At 43.1% G+C, this 25,230-nt stretch overlaps 2 protein-coding genes across 3 annotated transcripts; both read right to left on the bottom strand.

The window, feature by feature from the left end:
* Positions 1 to 699: 699 nt before the first annotated feature.
* On the bottom strand, positions 700 to 9,002 carry LOC308105908 (uncharacterized protein). Its single transcript, XM_080456871.1, has 6 exons — positions 7,467 to 9,002; positions 6,571 to 6,644; positions 6,026 to 6,254; positions 3,248 to 5,265; positions 2,244 to 2,468; positions 700 to 2,070 (listed from the first exon to the last, which is right to left on the bottom strand). The coding sequence occupies exons 1-6, from the start codon at positions 7,828 to 7,830 to the stop codon at positions 1,966 to 1,968; spliced, it is 3,015 nt and encodes a 1,004-aa protein (XP_080312997.1). The 5' UTR covers positions 7,831 to 9,002; the 3' UTR covers positions 700 to 1,965.
* A 774-nt stretch (positions 9,003 to 9,776) lies between these two features.
* Positions 9,777 to 20,874, bottom strand: chaf1b (chromatin assembly factor 1, subunit B). Of its 2 annotated transcripts, none has more exons than XM_080457039.1 (14): positions 20,761 to 20,874; positions 20,273 to 20,414; positions 19,343 to 19,475; positions 18,844 to 18,964; positions 17,519 to 17,622; positions 17,281 to 17,377; positions 17,079 to 17,163; positions 16,859 to 16,952; positions 16,470 to 16,539; positions 16,289 to 16,380; positions 16,033 to 16,192; positions 14,410 to 14,994; positions 11,808 to 11,896; positions 9,777 to 10,197 (listed from the first exon to the last, which is right to left on the bottom strand). In XM_080457039.1, exons 2-14 carry the CDS (start codon positions 20,396 to 20,398, stop codon positions 10,097 to 10,099), a joined length of 1,857 nt encoding a protein of 618 aa, XP_080313165.1. In that variant the 5' UTR covers positions 20,399 to 20,414; positions 20,761 to 20,874; the 3' UTR covers positions 9,777 to 10,096. The 2 variants fall into 2 exon arrangements, with proteins under 2 accessions (XP_080313165.1, XP_080313166.1); XM_080457040.1 differs by having other exon boundaries at positions 20,273 to 20,421; positions 20,761 to 20,823.
* Positions 20,875 to 25,230: the final 4,356 nt, after the last annotated feature.

Here is a 25,230-nt window from a genome sequence, read left to right on the forward strand (position 1 = left end):
GTATAACGATGCAATGTGACAGAGCTCTGTTTAACACAATGCTGTACCCCTTCCAACTGTACATACTTTCCCCATTTTCTTAAACTGTTTTGATTATATTTTGACAATTGCTTTGGCAATGTAAACATACGTTTTCTCATGCATTCTACTCTATGGGTAAGGAATGATGTATATGAAAATATCCTCTTTGGGTAGACTAATCTAGAAGTGCTTTGAACACATTGTGTGTGTACTGTGTACTCCTCTAGTGAAGATTATTTCTAAGGTCACTCCAAGAGCACAGGGTAAATTGGTTAAATATACTACTTTTTTTTGTATCCCCCCAATACACTATACAAGATTAAATAAATATAGCCTCAATATATTGGTCAAATGAGTCAACATTTAATTTAAAATTTAAGATTTTCAAAGCTCTTCCTCCCTTCAACCTTTTCCTAAAAGATCAATTCATCCTTCTCCCAAGTGGTTGAAAGTAATGCAGATAACAATCAATACACATAGCCAATGATAAGCCAATGATACGGTAAGAGCACAGAACAAGACCAGCAAATGAATATCAGTCATAACTCACTGAATTCTTATATTATAGTGACCACAATGTATTATAGTAAATAGCAATAATTTTGTAATTAAACCCTTCTATAGAGATACTAAATTCCTATGAACACATTGAGAACGACCAGATACTCAGGAAGATAGACAAGAGGAGCAAAATTTATTAAATATTATCTTTGTACAGATAACCTGGGAGAAATGTCAAATGTCAATCATTTCTAAAATCAATTTCTGAAACATCTTAAATGTCTATATGTGCACACTTCGCAACAATTCAGTAGGAGGGAAATTATTAAATAGAGTAAGGAAGAGAAACCCCTTGTTTTGTGTTAAAAACAAAAAAAATATATAGATCATTGAAACATCCTTAATGACGTGTTGATTACTACTTATGGAGATTCACATTGGACGCTTTTCCCTTTAGTAAATAGGTGGCCTTACAAAAGACATGTGGAATATAATGCATCTGCAATTACACATGCAGTGGTGCCATACAAACACTGTCAAATCTCCCCTCCCTAACCCTATGATGACGAAAACAACAAACAAAAGGGAGAGAGGTTGAACTTTATCTGAACACCACAAAGTACAAAGACTAGAAGATATCCATTTTAAAACACCCTCAGGACTGTCTAGTCAACAACTCCCCGGTTCAAGTATTCTCTCCAGATTCCATGCCACTTCAAGTATTCCTGCCATGACTTCCGACCTTCCACTTCATAACATAACCATTTCTTAGGTTTACAACAAAAGCTATGATATAAGTGCACTGGAAATTCATCTATACATAAAAAAATAACAATAGCCATAATTAGGTAGTAATAATTAAATCACAATCATTTTCTGCTTTAATTATGTACAAACTGTGACATTCTCTCACTAACACAATGATGTCACAGTTCCCCACCCCCTGAGCGTTCAAGTTTAACCCCTCTAGCTACCAAAATGCATACAGTTTACGTACAGTAAATACCATTAGCGATATTGGACGACCACAATGACCAGAATCAGAGTGATTAAACCTTTCCACAGAATCATGTGCTTGCGCGTGACGGACATTTCTTATGTACAAGCTGCTGATCGACCATGATTTGCCTTTTTCCCCCCGTCTTACTTGTGAACCCCATGCAATGATGACAACCTACGCCCTGGAGAAAAAGAAATAGGACGTGTAACAAACATTCTCACATACAATTGGACGAATCAACAGTGGTGCTCAACAGTCTCCAAAACAGATCCCAGGCCTGTGGGAAATATGACCGCAGACATGTGCTCAGACCTTCTTCACACCTGTGCATGCCCTCTGTTCACACTTCCGCCAAGGATGGAACACGTGTAACAAGAGCGTGGCACGTATCTTGAGGCATCAAACCCCCTCACCTCAGTCCCTTACAGGCCTGTAAGTTCTTCTCAGGAGGCAGCAGCAATACAGCTACGGCACTTGTACAACTTCTGATCGTGGTTACGGATGTGGTTCCTCACATTCCGCAGCCGAAAGAACGTCTTGCTGCACAGCTACGTCACGCCAAGGGAGAGAAAGGAAGTGTTAATGGCACCGAGATGTAAGGTGAAAGATAAGAGGAGAAAAGGGATGTTTTGCAGTGACAATATGAATGGGGAAAAGACAAAAAACATGGGAGGAGAGATCCGATGTTTAATGGTAGGTATGATTCAAATTAATTGCTTACCGGACAGGGCCAGTGCTTGCCCTCAATGTGCTTGAGGGAATGCATGATGAGGGCCTCACAGTCCATGTAGGATGTGTGACACTGAACACAGTTGTGGGCTCCCTTCAGAGCCTTGGGAGCTTGACTGCGAGGACCCCGTAGCTGCTTCAGCCGCGCCCGACGGATGGACTCCAATAGGACAAACTTTTTATTACTCGTAGGGAGTTTATCACCTTTCTTCTGCAGCTGCAAAAAAACAGGATAGAGATCAGAAACACGTGCTAAGACATAGCGAAATAAATGACAGATTTATTATGAATCAGTAAAATGAGGAATAAAGACAGAAAATAACTGTAAAGCTGCATTCCCACCGAAAAATAAAATGTCTTTCTAGTCGCTTGAATCGCTTCACTTCGGTCGCTGGGTGTTGCCATGGGCCAAAAGTGTTCATGTCAATGTTTAAAAAGCACATATTGAATAGATAAGATAGGACTGGCATAGCAAGACGGGATGGGATGTGTAGGTTTTGGTGTATCATTCAGATTGTCTTTTTTTTAATTGACTTGATTGAGGTGTGTATGATATAAATTTATGTTAGGAGAAAGTTTATCTGAGGGTGCCCGTTGGCCTAACGGTCCAGGCGCATACCACATATGCTGGTAGTCCAGCTTGACAGCGTGTCTTGGGTTCGACTCCAGATCCCGACGACCTTTGCTGTGAGTCACCCCCCCCCCATCTCTCTCCCCATTTCCTGTCAGCCTACTATCCTATCAATAAAGGCAGAAAAGCCCCAAAAGAGAACGTTTATCCAGAAATATGCAAAAAAAGGGGGTAGTACTTTATACATTTGTAAATTCTTCCCACCCTTTTTTTTTTTTACATGGTTTGCAGACAATTTCAGTTTTTTTTCTTACTCTAGAATCTATGAATCTACCCAGGTAAGTCTTGTAAAGTGTAGCTTTATCCTAATTTGGATGCAGGTACAAAAGAAAGCTTGAATCACTGCCCTCTATCCTACCACCTACCTTTGGCATGTTCCGTGTGGTCTTTGATCCTGTGCACTTTGTCAGAATAGGAGTGTTGTTATGGTTGGAGTTTGTTTGGTGTCTGTGGACCAGTCTTTGACTCACACTTCTCTCATTCCTCTCCCTCCTTGTGTGAGGTGGGGTGGGCGGTCCACTCCTGGCCCTCAGCACCCTGGGCTGGGGCTCCTGAGCTCTGAATGTCTCCCTCTGCGACACAGAGCGCATCAAACAGATATCCACACTCTCTTCCTCCCTCTTCCCTGCCACCATTGCCCCCCCTGCTGGGCGATAAAAGCTGAAGAGGAAGCCCGGGTCTAGTAGCTTGACGGGGGGCTTGCTCTGACGCTTGCCCCGGTCTGGGGAAGGAGGGTCGGGGAATGGTACCGTCACTGGCAGGGGATCTTCTGGCTCCTCTTTAATGACCTTATACAAAGGATTGTTATAAAGGGATGATGGAGGTGACAGGTCAGGTAGTTGGAGCCCTGTGGATTTGTTATCCTGAGCTCTGGGATTACGGTCCATCAAGCCAGTCCGTACCTTCCTTTCCTCCTCTCTGTTCTTAGACTGTGACTTCTTTTCTCCTCTCGCAGCGCTCTGCTTCAGTTTTGTCTTCGCTGCTGGCCGACCACTGTTGTAGCGTAGCATTCTGACGGTCTCCTGGGTGATCTTGCTCCTAGTCCGTGTCCTCAGCGGAGGAGGGGGTTTGTGAGAACGCGCAGGGTCGTGGCGGCCATGGGATGGTAGCAGCTGACCTGAGATCGAGTGGTCAACTGGCTCTGGTTTGATCCTGACCATGTTCCGCGGCAGAGCTCTGGAGCTGCCACTGCAAGGAGGAGGCCTGGCAGCATCTCTCCTCGCCAAGTGTCTGAGTTCCCTCCCACCAAAAGCGGGCCAGGACGCAGGCTGCAGAAGATCCGGAAAAGTGCCTTTACTTCTCATGCTCCTGTCGCTGGGAGGGACGTGCCGGGGGGTTGGTTTTGACCTTTTCAGCCTAATTTCCTCCACACTGACCGGATCTCCAGGCTCCGTCTTGATGATTTTCTTGAGGAAGCGAGTATTAACCGGGTTACACAGGGGGATTGACAGGGGCAGATCCTCAAACGCCATTCCTGGAGCCGGCGGTTCAGTCTTTCTCCGTTTAGTCAGCGAATAGTTGTTTGCCTTCAGTTTCCTCAGACGTTTTTTCTGTCTCCAGCCAATCAGATCTTCCGGTCGCGGCAACAAGGCAGTCCTCTGCAGCCCCAAAACGTTCATGAGCCGGTACTTCTCCTGTGCCCGTGCGTAGTCCTCCTCATCCACTCCGATGTTTTCTACCTCCTGCTTCACCCTCAACGGACTCCCCATGGTACTGGGTCTTTGCCTGGAGATGGAGGAAGGCCTGGGAACAGAGTGAGATTTTCGATTCCGCCGTGGACTTTCTGGCCGGGGAAGCAACTTCTGGACCTCTTGGGCAGCCCCGGGACTGGAGCGGAGGAGACGGGCGGTTGGCGGGGATGACGGGGGGCGATTCCGCGACTGTGGGGTGAGTAACGCATTCCGGGGGGCTTGAGGCCTCTTGCAGGAGGGGGATTTGAAGTCCATGAGCTTCATCCTGTGTGTGGGACTGAGGGGGAGTTCGTTGTGTCCCTGGACTCCTTGTCTGAGGGGTCTGCGCAAGGAACGCCTGGGACTCTCCGCTAAAGACTCATCTGATGCGTCCAGTGTCAGAGAGAAGCCATTGCCCACTCTGTCCCCATCAGGTGAGACCTTCTTGCTTTTTCTCTCCCTCAGTTGGTGGTGGAGCTCCGAACGAGACCCAGCGTTACCTGTTGGAAAGGCCATGCCCAGGTGCTCTGTCCTAGGACAGTGAGAGGGTGGCTGCTCCTGTTCCCTCTGGAGGGCAGAGCAGGCTTCCACAGCGGGCCACATACCCAGGTGGCGGGCCAAGGTGCCGACTTCAGGCAGGTCCTCCTGGCGCACACACAGTGTAGAGGAGTACGAAAAATCCAGCAGAGAAAGCAAGCTCTCCTCACTGAAGCCTAGAAAAGCAAGACAGAGGGCCGTTAATCAGACATGTTCAACTTCGGACAGTGAGTGAGATAAGCAAGATGAAAGTGAGTGACTGTAAATAGCGGATCAAAGAGCCGGGAGAAAGATTAGCACCAAAGTGTAAACATGAGTGAGGAGGTTGGATTTGAACAACTGCTTTAATCAGAGCAGCTTCTGTCTCGATCAGACAGCTTGCATCAAATGCAAACAGTGCGAGAGAAACAAGCAACCCAGGATGCTGTAAGATTGATCAAAGGTAGTGGATATTCAGGCGTCTGATGGCACTGTCTGATTCCTAAACTCAACTTAACAAACAGTCCCTAGTCCCTACCTTAAATAAAATGAATAACATACACCGCACCAAACTCATACCTAAACCTAACCACACTAATTAAAATGTGCATTACATTCACCCATTTACACACAAACTGACAGCAAAGCCAACCATTGTGCAAGGCTCATCGGGAGCAGTTAAGTCAAGTCTTGCTCAAGGACACTTAGACACTACGTCAGGAGGAGCCGGGGATGAAACCGGGCAGGAAACTTCTGATTCCCAAGTGACCCACTGCAAGAAAATTTACGAGGAGTGCCACATGCGTATAAACACACGGTAACAGCGCCTATCCTGAACCAGCAGCAAACTATGGCCATGTGATTGCCATCAACAATACAAGTTTTACTGAGGGACAGATGGCTAAATGTCCACTATCTGTATCATAATCAGTTAGTCTCTATGTGTTATATACTCACCGGTGAGGTCTATGTCGGCCTTGGCGCTCAATTCCATCTCTGTGAAGATTTCCTGGAAGTACTCGCTGACGGCAGCCAGAACGGCCCTATGAGCAGAGTAGGATTGTCCGTTTGTGTGCAGGGTGATGTCACAGAACAAGCCGGCCTCCCGCTGACTCCTCAACTTGCTCAGCACGTCACTGCTCTGTGACAACATTGTTTTTGACACACGTCCTTCAGCGCCCCTGTCCTGAGATACACACACACACACACACACACACACACACACACACACACACACACACACAGAGAGAAACACTTAATAATCTGGGCATATTTCTATTGTGTAATGAGTGATGAGGTATGGGTGTAAGATGAAGTGCAAGACACGTGAGAAGGAGTGCACGAAATCAATGGACGGAAAGAAATAAGGGTAGAAATGGGTAATGTAATGAAAGAATAATGATGTATACGTTTGGACAGACTTGTGGACACTGATTTGTATGTAGTATGTACCGGTAGTCAGTTGTTATACAGCCGCTGTGTGTTGCTAGCCCTGACCTTACCTCTGATCTCTTGCTGTGCTGCCCCAGGCACTCTGGACAGCCCAGGACATGTTCTCGAATCTGGAAGTACATCCCTGAAAAGAGAACAATGGCACCTACATTACAGTCCCACAAAGAAAGAGCCAGGGCCATGATTAACATCTCCATTCATGCGACTCGTGTGTGTTTAGGCTTTGATAAATTGATTGGTTTCATCTTTAATTTAAACATGTCAGTTTGACAGTAACCAAATCTCCCTCAAAATAGAATGAATGACCAGTCTGCTCAGATCAAATAAAACTACAAACTAAACTGCAGAACAAAACTATACAAAACTCAAATTAAAAAAAGGGAACTGCAGTCATAAATAACTGGTACAAATGATATCCTGTCTTCCCACCTGCCTATATGCTATGGCCAATGTGTTACCCATTGAGACCTGGAACTGTGTCATTTTTTGATTTGAGCTAAAACGCATTTTACACTTTGGGCTATTCAAAAATAGCAGATATACAAGCTCATAGCGCGGCACCGAGTGCCGCGCTACGAGCTTGTAGATCTGCTATTTTTGAAAAATCATGAAAATGTGTGCAAATCTTTGAATATATATATTTTTAAAGCGAACATTTTTAACTCAAATCTTTGCTTCTGGGGGGTCCCTGGAACAAAATATTTTGATGGGGGTCTGTGGCCAAATACATTTAATTTTGGGGGTCCTTGACATGAAAAAGATTGAGCACCACTGATATAGAAACATACATTTTTCAGAAAACTGTTGAGATTTAGGAGACATGTAGAATTGGCTTCAGGTCTCAATGGGTTAAGAGAAGAGAACTTATAGTGGGGCAGAAGACAAGAACACATGCAACACATGCTGTTTAAGTCGAATACATGGCAGCAGACATTAGCGCTCATACCGTCCCACCAGTAGTTCTCAGCCACACATCTGTAGGTCTCCTCCAGGGAGAGGTGGCGTGGCGGCGGTGGTCCGCCTCCTCCGCCGCCGGGGGGACCACCGGGGGTCCGCCGCCTCCGGTGGAAGGCGGACACCGCCTCGTGTCTCCGGTCCTCCGCCAGAACCTCACGGTAGTGGATGAAGCCTCGCTCCAGCTTCTTGCGGTACAGCAGCCCGTCGATCAGCTCCAAGTTGGACGAGCCGCGCCCTTTCAAGTTACCGTCGTCTGGTGGCGAGCCGACCTCTCCGTCTGATGGTTGTCGTTTGGACGGACAAAAGGTTTCTGCCCTCCCGTAGTGCGTGTTGTACGTGCAATCGCCGGCCATTTTAACGGGATTTAATTGTCTTATGCATGTAACTTTACCCCCAGACCAGGACTGGGCGCCCTATAGGCTGCCTGTTGGCCTCACCGGGGCGTCGGAACAAACACTAACTCTCGATCCTCCTTTTTCACCTCTTGTGTATCACAGCAGGGACCCCCCCAGTCAGTCACAACAACTGGAGTCTGGACCACCTAACTAACTGTCGCGACATCAACTCCACGTGGACTAGACTAACAAATAATCTAGTTATGTCTCGAGAAGATCATAAGTGCAACTCCCGACACCTTCATGTAAAATGAGCATTATTCCCATTGCAAGGCAACAATTTCCTTTAACCATTAATCGGAAATTATCTTCTCAAATGATGGCTTATGAATACCGTTGTTGAACAAAACAAAACAAAAAAAATAACGTTTATTTATATGATACAATAAATACAAATATGACCGTCCTCAAGAAGTCAAGCAGCATCCTCTCTTGGATCGTTTCCATACATTCCAGGGTCGTGCATCATACAATTTGCCGAGTCGAGGTCACCATCCCATCATCTCTCTATCTAAAATAAATAAAAAGCTACAAGCATTAAGTTATTCTTTCATTGGCAAAGTGCTATGTAAAACACTCCGTTGTGGTGTGAATCCTCGAGGATCTTGCCGTCAATAATAGGCTATAGGTGCATATCAATAACAATGCTGACTGTGTTACATGCAAGTGGATATCGCGCCAATCTCAGGCTTCAAGCTAATTTACAAACTAACCCGTTTTTAGAACGGATCACATTCAACGGCAGTCACTCCAGTCGGTCTGGTTTATCAACGGAATGCCAGTGCATTGTTTAGTCTGTCTTCCAGTGGATCTCAGGTTGGTCTTTGTAGCTTTACCTCTGGTGTAACTTGTGATTTGTTTCGGTAAGTCGAGTCGGAAGCAGCAACATGATGATGCAGCTCTATCTATTCTATCTATCCAGCATCGCGAGTTGAACGACCTAAAAAGCGGCGTCGGTCTCCCCGATCACCCAGAATGTTGCGATTCACACCCCGATCCCGTCCAAAGCGAGCCAACACGCTGTGGTTTGATAGCCGACATTATTCCATGTCTCTCCCGTTTACGTAAAGCCAGTCAGATGATCAAATAATCCAATGTTTTAACTCGTAACCTTCTGGGTTGTTACTAGATATCAGCCAAACTAAAGACATCTCAACCCCGCCTTCAGACAAAGACCATTAGTGGATGCTTTAAGGAGGCACAACAAAGAAGAAATGCGATTGGCTGCTACAACCGTCAATCCGAAGCCCCCCCACCACCATCACCACCACACACACTCACGAATCAAGATAGGCTGTCAGCACACGACGCCAGTAGCCTATTGCCAACGCTATTGCCTCACTTGGTGAAGTAAAACTTAAATAGTCTTGTCTTGAGTGTCATCAAGAGAATGATTTCCTGATCCACCCCAATTAGTAAAAATAAATAAAAATGAACTGATCTTTTGGACGTTTACTCTATCAATGTAATCTTTGTCATCAATATTGCACAAATAGCACAATACTGATGGCTATTAGCAAACTCCATGTATGATTTGACTGAATCCTGATATATCCATATAGCCAAAAGATGTCACAGTGATGTTTCCTTAAAGTTTAAGGCTAGGTTGTTTTTCCTCTTGATACAACAATGATTACCCATAACTGATATACTCTGAGAAACTACATTCTACAGCCTAACCAGTGTAGCCTGACTTGGGCACATAATCAATTGTATTTGTTGTGTTATGATAAAGTGACAGACTTTGATACACTTTGTCTTTCCATTAGGCTAGTGACAGTGAACCTTATTGCATTTGGCTCAATAACAAATATGACTCATCTGGATTTGCAGTGGAGTTTCAGTTTCACATTCATGTTCTTGAGCTGTATCATGTAAACAACAAAAAGAGATGGACCCATTCATTTTATACATAACTTTATTCTTCTAAATGTTACCAACATCGGCAGTATATAATACAATTATCAGTTCAGCGAAACACGAAAGATAAGGATAATAAGACCAGGTCATTTTCTTTCACTGTATGCACATAAACTGATATTAAACCTTTATCTAGGTAGATAAAAGACATACATCAACCAAACCATGAGGACACTGCACTGTGAAATGACATTCATGTAGAACCCAATGGGTGCAGTTGTACAGAGGTGGTGTGTGAGGATCTGGCTGAGGACAGAGGCTCTCGGGCCAGTCCACAAGACCACTGAGCATCCTGCATTTAGCACTAAGGCTGAGTGACATTGCTCTTGGCTGGTGGGTCACTGGTCTTTGGACGTTTGGGCTCAGGGGGCTGGCATACTGGATCAGAGGGAGGAGATGGGCGCTCTGGAGGAATACAAATAAAAGGGATCAATGAAAGAAGGGTTACACTTACAATCATAGACATAATACACGTAGATGCCGCATTGACCACTGGATCATTTGTGACATGAACCCTAGTCAAAAAAATTACAGGGTAAATAGTCACATAAGTAGAGTGCAAAGAAAACAATGTAGTGCTTCAAAGAAACAAGGATACCAGGTAAAAAATGTTCTAAACAACATGCAATCATTGTACAGTAAATAACATTCTTAAAATTTTAGGTCAAGCAAAACAAATCTAAATAACCAAAATATGTGAACAAATAACCACCATAGATCCACATAGTATAATTAGCATAAATCAAAAAAGGGGACAAGAAGGGATACAAGGAGAGAGGGGGAAGTGGAGTCTGAAGTGATCAGTTTTCAGACTTCAGTGGAAAATGGGAGAGAGGACTGCAAGGGAGAGGAGCCAGGAGGGAGAAGAGTCTAGGACGTGTGGAGTGTTGACCTGGGTGTTTTAGGGAAGGTTCAAACAGACTTACTTATTACCCCTGTATTTTATTCTAATTAACAGCCAATTATAAGATGCAAACGCAATGGTGGTTTTCACTGTCTGGCAAGGGTGATCATAGCAACCTTGAAAAACGGTTAAGTGAACTGGTTGCCCACAGCTGCATTACAGAAAGGTCATATTCACCACAATTATATTTTCTGCTCGTGGTGGGTACAACTAGGATAGGAAAATCCCAGTGCTGGAACAGTGGGGTTACTGGTGCTGTTCAGCTGATTTCACCAGCATTTTTTCTTCTTCTTTAAGATTTATTTATAGGGCTTTTTCTGCCTTTATTGATAGGACTGACAGGAAATGGGGAGATACATGCAGCAAAGGTCGTTGGGATCGGGAGTCGATCCCGAGACACGCTGTCAGGCGGCATTAGCAGCCTAGGTGCCCAGACGTCTACGCCAGCCTTCCGGACTGATTTCACCTGTCTTTAATGCTACTTTGCAAAGAAAGCTGACAATGACCAGAGCCTCAAATCTCTCGGGCCACCTGGCTCGATAAAATTCAACTGCTAGGGCTCACATGCTTTCCCACACTTATGTTTGGCATATGTTCATGCTCATAGTATGCTCATAGTATCCATTTCCCTAAACTGAGATAATGTCAGGAGGAACTATTATCACGCATCAACAGGAAGTGTTTTGAACCGTGAATTCACTAAAGCGGTGTCGGGACTGAATGACCTGTATGAAGTTTCATTCAAATGGGACCCAAAATGAGTGCCGACATTCTTTTCCCATTGTCTTTTTACCTTGACCGTGGGTGCAGAATGCTTTAACGTATCCAGAACCCATGTTATGTAGTTTCATTCAAAACCCCAAACAAAGACAGTAGAGAGGTGACAAGAAAATGCAAACTATAGAGTAACAATGACCTTGAACTTTGACCGTGGGCATAGAATACTGAAACACGAGCTTACTGAAGCCATCTTGAGTGATACTGAACACCTGTATGAAGCTTTAATGAAATCAGACCCTAAATAAAAGGTGGACGGACAGATGAACAGCATATTGTATTACGACCCGTCGTTGACAGGCATATCATAAAAATGACTATAAGGTATACTGACCGTGTTTGGCCTTCTCAGTGGAAGAGGGAGTGGTAAAGAAGGTGGAGACAGCTGGAGATCGTAGCACGACAGGGGTCAAAGATATCCGCCTGGAATGAGGTGGAAGAGACAAATCAATAGTAGCACTGCTAGGAGGGAGGGAGGGAGGGAGGGAGGGGGAAGAGAGAGAGAGATATACACTTTGATTTATTTTAAACATAATTCGGGCTTGAGCGACAGATACAATGAACCCTGCAAATATTCTGCGCACACGCTCACACACATCCGTCCACAATCAATAACTATAATGTAGATTTATGTACATTTGACTTTCCTGATGTTGTCATTGGTGTTGTGGTGAATAAAAAGTTGGGTAAACCCTTACTCTATTTAAAGTGGTAGAGCCCACACACGGTCTTCAAGGTAAAGGATCACTTTATTGAATTGACGTTTTGATCCTCACAGGATCTTCATCAGGTCAGTATAAAAAACCCTAACTCATCTCAGCCCAGAAATTCCTTCTGTTTCTCCATGATTTATTTTCTTTAGATCTTGAATCAGCTGCCGGTCCTGCACCTTCTCCTGTACCTATCTCTATGGATCTTGCATCAGCACTGTCCGGTGATATTGGCCACATTGTTCAAATCTAACACAAGCTGTACATTTGTACTGGTGCTAGCTTAGACTTAACCCATTTAGACCAGTAACACCTAAACCTTGTTATATCTTTCAAGCCAGGAACGCCTATATAAATATAGCAACATAAAAAATATTTTGAATCAAAATGTGAAGTTTTCCCATGGTAGTACGCTTAAAACTGCAACAAGACTGTTGTAAAATAGATTGTGAAAATGTTAGTGGCATGAGGGCTGACAGCTATTTTGTTCAACAAATTATTTGTTGCAGCACGTTTCAAACGTTCAAAATGTGCTGCAATCAAATCTTTGTCTTCCTTCTGTCTCCCCTGCCTGCCAGGGCTTGTGATGGCAGCAGCATGAGTGAGAGCGCTTGTTTTTATCCCCCATATCACGGGTGGGCGGTAGGTTGCAGACAGAAATATGGTTGCTGCCTTAATGCCTTGCATCGTTTCCTCTCCCGTCAGTGTGTGAATGGGTGAATGTGAAATACTGTACATTGTTAAATGCTTTGGAGAAAGGCGCCACATACTGTAAATGCAGTCCATTTATAATTTGATGTACACAACCTGTCCTAATGAACTTTATAAAGATGTCAAAAACAACTAATCCCAGAATTCCCAGAAGACAGGTACAGAGGGATTCTGTCTACAAACAATGCATCACTACAGCACTGTTCATTGCCCCCTTGATCAATTATTGGCTACTACTAGCCCAGTGACAACTGCCAGGCAGTCCGTTGTCTGAGCAGACATTGTATAATAATCAGCAGGGGTTCCAACGAACCCTCATACTAGACAGGGCTTTGTTCTCTCAGTTCCAGTAATGAGCACACACACAAAAAACATATTTTGAACTAAAACATAATTATTCGCTTCTTGAATTAAATGTTACAAAAAGATTTTGCACTGCCACTACACTTCTGAGCACGATGCTTCCTCTATCTCACTGTAGTATGTTTTGTGTCGACATACTTCCTCTGTAGAGTTCCGCTTACCAAAGACAAAGAGCATTTGAATAGGAGATTTACATGTCCATATGCAGTGTGGGTACACGCCTGTTTGCCCCTACATTTGCTAAGCTATATGGTATTGCTTGAGGAAAGGTACATTTTATTCATCTAAAATCTTACTTTGGGGGAGATATATTGAGGACAACATATTTGTCTTGTGGAGAAGTAACTCAAAGCAGTTACAGGCTTTCTTTACATATCTTAACTCTTGTTTTGAATACTTGTCATTCACTACTTTAACAAAACACTAGTTACAGATGTCTACAAAAAACCCACAGCATAGGATAAATATTTTGAGAGCTGATTCCGGTCATCCTCGAAAGACCACCTCCCGTCAGTTTTTTTAGTTAAAACATTTGCATTAAGCAAGATTATCTGTAAGCAGTTTATGGGTATAATAACATTGGCATATCACAAATTCTAATAACCCAAACAGTGCTTTTAAAGATCCCCCTCTTAACAGTTTTTAAACATGGAAACCCCATACATATGGGAAAGAGTATCCCAATTAAACTGCAGTACAGAATCGGTTATTTATCTTAAGACTTGTCCATGTGGTACAAGTATTTTATCACCAAATAAATGCATTCATTCGGTCAAAGTTGACGTGGGAGCTATAATACCAGCAAAAAGCTGAATAACCCTCACCTCTGCACTAGCCAATGTAGAAATATTAACTATCCAGTCACACCTAATTAGTTAAAGAAAACCATCCCATCTCTTCTTTACATTTCATCGGTACAAAGCAGGCCTCTTTGCCCAGAAGAGGTGGTGACTTAAAAGCTGATGTAATCTATGCATAACACAGGCAGCGAGTGCACACAGGGAACACCAGCACAATTCCCCTCAGGTGCCTCGAGAGTCCTCCATGTCAACAAGCAAAGCCCCTGGTGAGTGTAAAAAAGACTGATCAATGCTGCACAATAACATTTCCACTTCTTTTTGTCTGAAAGACAAAAATGCTGTTTGCACTTACCTTGGAGTGGGGCCTTTGGGGGTGGTGGTAGCTTTAGGAGTACTGGGCCCAGGAGTGTTGGTGCTGTTGAGGACTTTAGGGGTGGCGGGAGTGAGGGGTGTAAGTTTAGGCTGAGCTGTGGAGGAACTGGTGGGGGTAACAGGGGTGGCAGGTAGCTGGGGTGGGGTGCTCTCAGAGGATGGGGTCTGGGCAGCAGAGGGTGTGGATTTAGGGATAGAGGGTTTCCCCCAGCCGGGCAGGGTGTTAAGGGTGATCCTACGGGACTGAGGTTTGGTCTTGCCACCAGAGAGGCTCTTCTTGTCCTCTGGGAGTGCAGGGTTCTGAGGGGAAGTGAGGGGTGCTGAAGGGGCATCTTTACCAAGATTAGCTTGGGGCGTGGTGGTCAATGTCTGAGGCTGGGGTACTGGTGACATGGTCCTGGGAACCGAAGACTTTTTGCCCCTTTTCTCAGGGCCGATATTTGGGGTGAATACTTCCAGGATGGGGGGCTCCTTCAGAGGAGTGCCCAGTTCCCCAGGAGAGAAGGACAGGAAGGAGCAATAGCCATCAGTGGAGGACACTGCCAGGAAGGAACCATCCCGAGACCTAAACAGGATATTACATGTTAATGGGTAGAATGCCGTAATAGGACTGTGTTATAACCCACCGAAGTCTCTGTCTGAGGTCACTTCCATACCTCCCTGGGTCCCCATTCTAAATGGACATTTTTAACATCACTTCATATGAGAACTGTGTTCCCCCACCAAAAAATGAGGTTGGCAATTTTACTCATGGATATGAGGTATCAACTGACGATGAAAAGGTACTAATTTATCCAAAGAGGGCTGCCTAAAATTACTACATCTCGCATTACAATACACAACAAGCCCCCAAATCATGGCCCTACCGTCGCACATAATCAGCGTCACAACATAATGGCATTGGATTCTTTCCTTTCTGTTGGAGAGTAGCTTTGTCAGTTTTCAGTTGATTCATCAAACTAAATAATAACACACACTGACAACAAATGTCACGAAATCTAAGGAAATATCGGGAATGTTTTTGACGGAGTGTGGACATGCTTCATTGGGAACGGTGAATCACGTGGTTTTCCTCACATGGTTTTCCTTTCTTTCCTTTTCTTTTAACACAGACGTTATCAAATGTAACTAAACATCATAAACGACACAGAACCATCTCCCCCTTGCCGGACTCCTATGTTTAATTTTAGAACACAGTTCTTATATGATGTGAAGTAAAAAATGCTTTGGGATTTAGAATGGGGAAAACAACTCTGTGACCCACGGGGTAATGACGTGACTGTTCTCCATTCTTCTCATTCTTCTCATAACTGAGGCAAGAGCATGGTGTCGGCCAAATCCAAACCTATATCCATTTTCCTACTTAATTCTTACAGTACTTAACAGCCATGGTGAACTGCCCAAAAAAATATAATAATAAAACATTCCTGCATACTTTTCTTGGTTGATGTATTCCACTACCTACTGCAAATTACGTGCAAAAAGTTTCATATTGGTGTGCTTAAAAAATATATTTCTACGTAACTACATCCATCTGGAGGTTTTAATAATTACGGTTCTTCTACAGAAACAGATGGGAATAGAAGGATTTGAGCTGGCCTACCAGGTGAGGTCACTGAGAGTGTGGTAGTGGATGTTGGACACAAATGCAAAAGGAAGGGCCTGCTGTGTGTCATATAAAAAGATGGAATCTTCGGATGCCACAGCAAACACCATGCGATATGGCAACTGGAACACATTGGGCATTGCCTCCACAGTACCATCTGTGGTACAGAATGGGGAAATATTTCAAAGTGTTGACATCATCATGAATCATTGGTGTAATAGTGTAATAGATAGTGTTATATACACGCTGTTACCTTGCGCATTCTTAGTCCTCAATTCAAAATAGACAGGACAGCAGCGCACAGCCACGGTAGCCTTAGCTGGACAGGGGAAGTGAGCGATTGGCCTAAAACACACAGATTTACAGGTCGATAAGTTACTATGCCCACAACTGCAATTCTAGATAATGTCAGTGTCATAGTCCAGATTAGTCACCTTTTGAGGCCCTTCCTGGAGAACATATAGGTGGTGTTTGTAATGTTTTCTCCTGCCTCCACGCAACCAGCTGGTAAACAAGACAGTGAAAGCAGAATAAGAATGAGAAATCTGTTAGACTGTTTATTGATTAAGTATGCTCACAATACGAGGTTAAGGGCTTGGTGTATCTGATACATCTTGGAAAAAAATTAAAATCAATGTTTAAAATATAAGATAAAGAAAAAATATATTAAGTATAATAAGAGGCAGGGAAGGGCTGGTCTTTCCAGAATGAGGGTACTAAACGGAATAACGCTTACGGTCTCTATTCACAGGATATAACAACACAAGGCATTTCCTGTTCCCATATAAATATGAGACAATATGAGCTGCATCTGTTCACATACCTGGTACGAGCAGGAAGGATCCGTCCGGTGTGAAGGTCAGACGTCTAAAGAATGACCTCATGCTGTCATCGTGGAACATTCTATACTGTTTGACCTGCAGAAACACAAGAGATGTACAGGTACTGTAGTTAACCAAGTGCATGTATGCAATATGTGCCACATTCAAATTTTGAAAACATTTTGATATATTAATATACCAACAAGCATGCCCAACACTGACCTCTCCTTCTCCAGGTGACCCAGAGGTCATCTTACTGACACAGTAGGCCTTCTTCCTGGTGTGAGCGTTGAACACACGCATCACTCTGAGTATGGGGGAAGCAAAATACATGCATTTTTAACATGGGCCTGCTGAATCATATTGAGTTATTTTCTTTTCTTTTAAGAGTCAAAAACAGGAGGTTTCAATAGGATTTATCTACCGGTCACAGCTGAGAGTGGCAATGTATTGTCCCAGGGGATCCCAGGTCACCCCCTGCACATAGCTCTTATGGTCATTGAAGATGTACAGTTTCTGACCTAAAGACAGAAAAGGTTCTGAATATTATGCAACACACAATTGTCTTTGTATTGTTGAAATATTCTACATATGTATCACACATGAGAAAACGAAATTATGATGCACTGAACACAACACAAAAGCTTAAATGCTCATCAAACCTTTGGTGACATCCCACATGATAGCAGTATTGTCCACAGATCCAGACACCATGGAATTTCCATCACGAGTCCAGGAGATGTCATAAACATCTTCTATGTGTCCCCTACAAACATTACCACGGTTAATAATGATCTTCAGGAGTTTATATAACCAACACAGTTATTCACATTACAGCATCCTCAGTAGCCAAGTACAGCATCAGAGCCTTGATATTTGAGCAGCACAAAAAAGAAAGGGACAATAAATGCTCCTGTTGGGTTCAAAGATTCAAAAAGCTTGTCATACAAAGCAGAATACAATACAGAAATGAATCTTTTTACTAGGAGATACTAGGTAAACCGCAGCCTTAATTGTGGGTATTTTTCACAGCTAACTCCTGTATAGTTAACTCAATGTTGGCACAGATAGAAAGACCTAAATGAAAAATAGCCAACATTTAATACCATTAACCTCAGCTGCAATTTATCAACTTGTGAAAAATCCAACAGCCATCATTGCCTCCTTTCTGTCAATCTCAAGTTTTAAGGGGGTTTATTTATCCCTCACTCATACAAGTGAAAGCTGCAAAATGAGGTTGTGTCATGTTCTGCGAGATTGTGCTAACAACTGTGCCAACGATCTCTAGTGACATCATGTCACTTAACAAAATTGTTGCTACGTGGTTGCCCTCCAGCCTGTCACATCCAACAATCTGACTGGCAACGGCCTGGCAAGATTTGCTTGTAATTCTTCTAAACTTTTGGCCTGCTCCGCTCTGCCATCAATCCCACAACCCCCTGCGTAAGACTGCCACCTACTTCCATACAAAATGGAAACATTTAAATTAATTGCGAACGCAGCGGAAGGAGGCGCACCGAAGGCTTACTATGAAACCGTGCTTGGGTTGTGTGTGTCCGTGTGTCCGTCTGTGTGCAGTATTGTGTGCACTGCCTGTGTGCAGCCGCGCCCCCATGTGACTCACGCTCTCATTGGCTGCTGACAGATCTCAGAGTGCAACAGTGTGGCTGAAATCCGCCTGCCCCTGGGTGACTAATTACACTCCTCTGAGAGAAATATAGCAGCTACAGTCAAAAATAACACATCTAAAAGCATCTACACGAGTTCATCTATTGGGATATCTAAGAATTCCATGTCATTTGTGCATATTTCAGGCCGGATGGCAAGTTGAAAACGCCTTAGTTTGAGGACAGTTTTAGATTTCTTCTTGCTATGTTATTTTCGAGCTGCGTTCGCTTCCCGCGTTCGCGCGTCTTACTTGTAGGTTACATCACTTCATGGATCTGCACTGTAAGACTACAGTAAGCTAGCTGTCATAGTTCATCACCTTAGCGTCTTCACCACAGTCCAGCTCTCCTTGTTGAGCTGAGCATCTTCTTCCTCTTGGAATGCTGGGGTTTGCTCTGGCTCTTTACTGTCATTCAGCTTCCATAGCAGGATGGCAGCATCTGCACCATATCAAATCACATTAATTTATGTATCAAATGTTGGTGGTGTTACCTTACTAAGACACAATAGTTCATATTAAAGCACAATTAATTTGTAAAATATTCAGATTCTATGACATAGATCTATGTGAAAAACATTTAATAAAAATAATGTCCACCAATGTGCAATTTGTATGAAACAAAAAAAACAAACATAAAAGGTGGTTCTGGTTTCAAGTCACACACATTGAATAGCTAAAAGCAAAACAAGATATCTTGTTTTGGCCAAGAGTGTTGGACGAACCAGCCAACATTGTCATTCTTCAGAGCCACGCCACCAGCAGGGCTAAACAACCTACATGACCATAACCCAGGAGGTAGTGAGTAGATGTGACATACCATCTCCTCCTGAGGCAAGCAGCTCGCCGTTGGGACAGAAGCGCACCACGTTAACAGCCTTCGTGTGTCTGGTCAGGTTAGATAGGAACCCCACTACTGCTTTCCCATCTGCGGCTGTATCAACCTGCCACAGCTGCACCAGGATCAGAGTATAGATTGAAATGATGATCAAAATGCGTGACAGGCAGTCAGGCATCTTTGGAGAAATCAAAAACCAGCATGGCTGCACATCTGCATTATGCATGTATGATGATTGAAAGTGAAATTTGCTACCGTTGCAACATTCATCAATACTGTCTGGATATAAGCAGCCTACAGTACAGACACAGCCGTTTTCATCATGGGCTTCAGGTTTACTATCAAAACTAAATGTAAAATGTTACAAGATATGTAGATACAAAATCACCGCTTGTTACCTGTCTAGAAGAAATAGAGAAAGCTAGGTGTCTTCAAATGATTACAATGGCTCAGTTCTTGCCGTCTATGTTCATAATTTATTTATTGATCGTTCCTGTACTGCTCTTCATTCTTCTGTTTCTTTTTAGGTTGTTTGAATACACTTGTTGGGAGCAGCACAACAGGAATGGTTGAAGATGCTGGCTTTTTAGCCATTGTAAACAAAGTAATGCAGTGAAGCAATGGAACTGCTACAGCCTGTAAACTATGTATATTACTGTATGTGTGCTCTCGTGATTGACAGGCTATAGCTCCAGTTGAAGCCCATTGTGGTTCCTTGCTTGGTCAAGGGATACTGGAAGCAGCGAGATCTAGATGCCTGCGTTGCATATTTCTTAACTTTTACCAGTCTTCTAAAAATGAATAAATAATAACAGCCTGTACAACACCTGCTAGGTGGTTAGTCACAAAATACTACCCATAAAGTGATTTTTATATATTTTCCAATGAGTAGGGGGCTACTCTCCTACTTACTCTGACAGTGGATTCAACTCCAGCTGTAGCCAAACGATGGATGCGACCATCAGCATTGTGTTGGAAGTCCAGACTATAGACAGGTTCCTTGTTGTGCCAGGCAATCTCACACGTTACCACCTTCATGGTTCTGTCTGAAACACTCAAGTCTAAAAGAAAAAGAGAAAAAAAAAGTCGTGGGTGATCTAGTTAACTTTAACGAGTGATAATGTCCCTATGTTTAAGTATAATTGTTAAGTTAGAGCACAATAATACCATGTCTACGTAATTAGAGCAACCATTTAGGTATTTAGTTGTTTGTCCAGGTAATAAATTAATACTTAACTAATGCTGTGTATACGTTAGCTACTGGTCTAGCTTTGATGTTGGTTGGAATGATTAAACTCGATTCTTCCTATACAAAATCAACATCATAGCACACGAGCTGGAGGTCAACAACATTAACACGTCGTGCTAACATATTAAATAATAATATGCACAAGTCATACCTTTTCCCTCTGTTTACTATGAGTATTGTTGTCCCTGGTCAAGTCTCCCTGCAGCTCCACTGGTAACAACACTGAAAATCTACATTTCCCGCGTAGCGGCGCGTACGATTCGCCGAAAACTTCCGGTGTAGGAAACGACAGGGATTGGTTGGGAACAGCGTTGCCAGATTTTGCGAGAGAAATAAGCAACCAGGCCTATGAAAACAAGCCCAAAAGAAGCGGCTACATTTGATTGATTGATTGATTGATGTAGTTTATTTAGAGAGACATGAGAATAGTACATGACAGTACATAACAGTACATGGAAGTACAAATTCACAATACAAGGTCTACTAAACTGGAAACCCTCATTAAGCATTACGCTTGTTTAAGATGAGAACCCCATGCACACAAATCATGATGAAATATAAGAGGCAGGCAGATATACACACTACTATACAGAATGTCATACAATCAGCTTTCAGGTTACTGGTATGACGAGAGAAAAAAATATATATATATATACAAAAGAGGAAAATGAAGGAGGGGGGGGGGGTAGGGGGGGTAGGGGGGGTAGGTTAAGACTTAGACAGGGGCCATTTTCGAATTGCAGCCTCCTGAAGGTGTATCTTTAGGGCAGTTTTGAAAGTGAGTAGGGTTTTACACTCCTTTACTCCTTTTGGTAGGGCATTCCACATTTTTGATGAATAGCATGAGAACGAGTTCATACCCTTAGTTGAGCCAAATCTGGGTTGAACATGATCAGTGGAGCTGCCTCTGGTGTTATGATCATGGACTTCATTAACATTTTGGAAGTATTTTGACAAATACAGGGGGATCCCAATGTTGTGGTGTATCTTGAAGACCAGGCCCATAGCAAGTTGCTGTACTCTGTCCTCAACCCTAAGCCATCCAATCCTAGCAAAATGAGCAGGGGTTAGATGGGTTCTGTGATTGAGGCCAAGAAGTAGCCTTACAAGTTTGTTTTGGGATGTTTGGAGCCTTGTTTTTAAGGCCTTGGAGGTGTTGTGATACCATGAAGTGCATGCATAATCATAATGACCTTGAATGAGGGCCCCTGCAAGAATCTTCAGAGTATTCTTACTGACTAGGCGATCAATCCTCCACAAATAGCGTGTTGTTCGGTTGACATTTTTTATCACTTTTTCGGCGTTTATGTTACCAGAGAGGTTTGCCTCCAAGATGGAGCCCAGGTAGGTAATTTCATCCTTTCTTTTGATGACATCATCACCCACTTTGATCGTGAAACTCTCTGCCTTGCTAAGGTTGGGACTGGACCCAAAGAGGATGGATTCAGTTTTTCCCAGGTGTAATGAAAGTTTGTTGTCAGAGAGCCAGATGCAGATCTTGTTGAGTTCGGAGCTGAGAGTTTTCTCAACCTGCAGCCTGTCCCTGTCCGAGACTAGCAGGGCCGAGTCATCTGCGAACAGGAACAGCTTGCAGTCGCAGGCCGATGACATGTCATTCACATATATCAGGAACAGTAAAGGTCCTAGTATACTTCCTTGTGGGACACCACAAGTCACAGGGAGGGGGGGGGACTGGGTGCCGTTTACTTCCACCACTTGCTCCCTCCCTTCCAGGTAGGATCTCATCCAGTTCACTGACGTATCATCAAAACCTATTGCTTTGAGCTTATTGATCATAATTGGGTGATTGACGGTGTCAAAGGCCTTCTGGAGGTCCAGCATGACCATGCCGCAATATTTGCCCTTGTCGACATCTTGTTTGATAGAGTCGTTCAAATAGAGAAGGCATGTGTCAGTGGAGTGGTTTGTTCTGAAACCAGATTGGAATTTGTAGATGAGATTTTTTTCGGCAAGATACTTATCGACCTGTTCATAGACTATTTTTTCCATGACTTTCGAGATGGAGCTAAGAATAGAAATAGGGCGGTAGTTGCCAGGGTCTAATTTGTTTCCTTTTTTGTACAGAGGGGTCACCCTTGCTTTTTTGAAATCGTTAGGGACCCGTCCCTGTATGATGGAGAGGTTTATTATGTGGGTAATGATTGGAGCAATGGAGGCGGCCGAGTCTTTTAGAAATTTGGCGGAGATATTGTCGAGGCCTGTGGCTTTGTGTTGATGAAGAGCACTAAATTTTTTAAACACCTCTTCTGTTTTCACAGGGGAGAGTTTAAAATCATCTTTGCGTACACCCTGTTTTTCGTAAAATGAGTCAACATGCTCTTCACCATAGCACCCAGAGTGAGGGGGTAGTTTTTCAACCAAATCTGAGGTTATGGTCGTGAAGAATATGTTGAGGATTTTACTCACTTCATGTTTGGATGTGATGAGAGTGTCATTCACCTTGAGGCTTATGTTTGTAAACCTGGTTTTCAATTTATTGCTGCAGCCTAGTAGGTTGTTGAATAGCTTCCAAAGCTCTCGTGGTTTGCTTTTATTTTCCTCAATTTTGTCATCGAGGAAGCTTTTTTCTGCTAATTCGAGCATGCCATTAACCTTGTTTCTTAGCTTGTTTCTTTCTTTTACAAGTTTAGCTACGTGGGATTCGAGACCTTTGTTAAAACACCTGGCGAGTTTGATCCTACCTTTATGAATCTCAGAACACTTTTTGTTTCTGACCTTCATGGCAGTAAGGATGTCTGAATTCATCCATGGTACCGGGCGGGTTTTGACCCTGATGGTTTTCATGGGAGCCACACTGTCCAAAATTTGAATGAATTTGGTTTTGAAACCAAGCCAAGATTCCATGAGCCATGAGCAGCAGAGCAGCACGCTATTTGAAAATAGCAGATCTACAAGCTCACAACGCGTCACAATGCGACGCGTTGTGAGCTTGTAGATCTGCTATTTAAAAAAAAAAAATAATCTGGGGAAAAATGTGACAAAATGTGTTTTAAAAAATGTTGAAACATTTTAACAACACAAATCTGATATGGGGGTACCTGGCAGGCAGGCTGGCACAAAATCAGATAGGGGAGGGGGTCCGTGGACAAATCACAAATGCATATAATTAGACATAAAAATGGTTGAGAACCACTGGTTTAAACAACATTATGAAACAGTCCAAATAAGCAACTACGCTTCAGAAACAAGACCAGCTGTAAAACAACCGCAACCCGCAACCAAACAATATTTACAAACAACTTTACAGAAAAACAAGCCCAAAGTCGCTTATAATAAGTGGACATGGCAACATTGTGGAGAACAGTTGGGTAGGCTCGATTCTCCTCCACCATGTCCCAGGTTGTTTTCAATACAGAGACCCCCAAGGCTTACATTTTATATCATACATTACATTAAATGAACCCTGATGGTTTATAATAAATTCTGTACAAACAGAACCCGAGAACGTATAGTCTGATTCGTTTCCACCCTGAGTACTACGTCACCCTGACCCCAGAGCACAGAACTGTTTCAGTTGAGTATACTGCCTCTGGCGGTGGATACAGGACAAGACAGGACAGGACGCTTCCATTCAATTCAAGCCCAGAACCTACGAGATCTGAGAGCAGTGGTGGAAAAAGCACATTTTTTTTTTTTACTTAAGTAAAAGTATCAATACTGCAATGTAGAAACACTCTGTAAAAGTCAGGAATTCAAAATTGACTTGAGTAAAAGTACAAAAGTATTGGTATCAAAATATACTTAAAGTACAAAAGTAAAAGTACTCATTATGAAGAATGTCCCATTTCAATTTTTTTCAAATGTATAAAAGTATTTTGAAAATAGCAGATCTACAAGCCACAATGCCTTGCATCGCGACACATTGTGAGCTTGTAGATCGTCTATTTTCAAATGCCCTAAATGTATATGGGGCTGAAGTGGTTAATGCATGTCAATTAATACAAGTAATACCTTAGAGCTTCAATCGATTGGGTTATCAAAATCACACTGTATTGAGTGTCTTCAGTCTTAATTGCACATAATAATCCAATCCATCTATTGATTGATTGATGTACTTTATTTAGTAAGACATGAGAACATCAGTAGGCCTACATGGAAGTACAAATTCACAATACAAGGTCTACTAAACTGGGAGACTCATTAAGCACTGAGCTTGTTTAAGATGAGATCCCCATGCACACAAATCATGATGACATATAAGAGACAGACAGATATACACACTGCACACAGAATGTCATACAATCAGCTTAGGCCTACAGGTTACTGGTATGAAGAGTGAAAAATATGTACAGTATGTAAAGTCAACACAATAGACAGAAGGTGTCGCTGTTGCACGGCTTAAACCGTGGGACAGACCTTCAATTTATTATTCCCAGACCAGACCAGGGGCGGTGAATAATATGAAAAATATCTGTGAAGTCTGTCAACAGATGAACAGTGTTTTTCCCTGCCCTCCAGATGGCACCATCGTACTCTCTTGCTCACTTCCCAGTCCTGTTGCAGTACTGCAGACAGTAGGTTGCAATCAATGACTCATCTGACCAAATGCTATGCTATGGTCTGTCCTTTTTCTTAAAAGTGGAGGCAGTGAACCAGACAG

The sequence above is a fragment of the Gymnoscopelus braueri genome (genome assembly GCF_963280865.1).
Source record: "Gymnoscopelus braueri genome assembly, chromosome: 18".
In the NCBI taxonomy this organism is placed as follows: domain Eukaryota; kingdom Metazoa; phylum Chordata; class Actinopteri; order Myctophiformes; family Myctophidae; genus Gymnoscopelus; species Gymnoscopelus braueri.

What these genes read in the sequence shown, in the direction of transcription:
- chaf1b (XM_080457039.1), bottom strand. Translation starts at nt 20,398, where the DNA reads ATGAAGGTGGTAACGTGTGAGATTGCCTGGCACAACAAGGAACCTGTC. An exon ending in ATCCTTCCTGCTCGTACCAG is followed by an intron (nt 16,540 to 16,858) that starts GTATGTGAACAG and finishes CTTGTTTACCAG; the next exon opens with CTGGTTGCGTGGAGGCAGGA. An exon ending in CACTGAGAAGGCCAAACACG is followed by an intron (nt 10,198 to 11,807) that starts GTCAGTATACCT and finishes GTATTCCTCCAG; the next exon opens with AGCGCCCATCTCCTCCCTCT.
- LOC308105908 (XM_080456871.1), bottom strand. Translation starts at nt 7,830, where the DNA reads ATGGCCGGCGATTGCACGTACAACACGCACTACGGGAGGGCAGAAACC. An exon ending in TGAGAACTACTGGTGGGACG is followed by an intron (nt 6,645 to 7,466) that starts GTATGAGCGCTA and finishes TTCTCTTTTCAG; the next exon opens with GGATGTACTTCCAGATTCGA. An exon ending in CCACACGGAACATGCCAAAG is followed by an intron (nt 2,469 to 3,247) that starts GTAGGTGGTAGG and finishes GTTTTTTTGCAG; the next exon opens with CTGCAGAAGAAAGGTGATAA.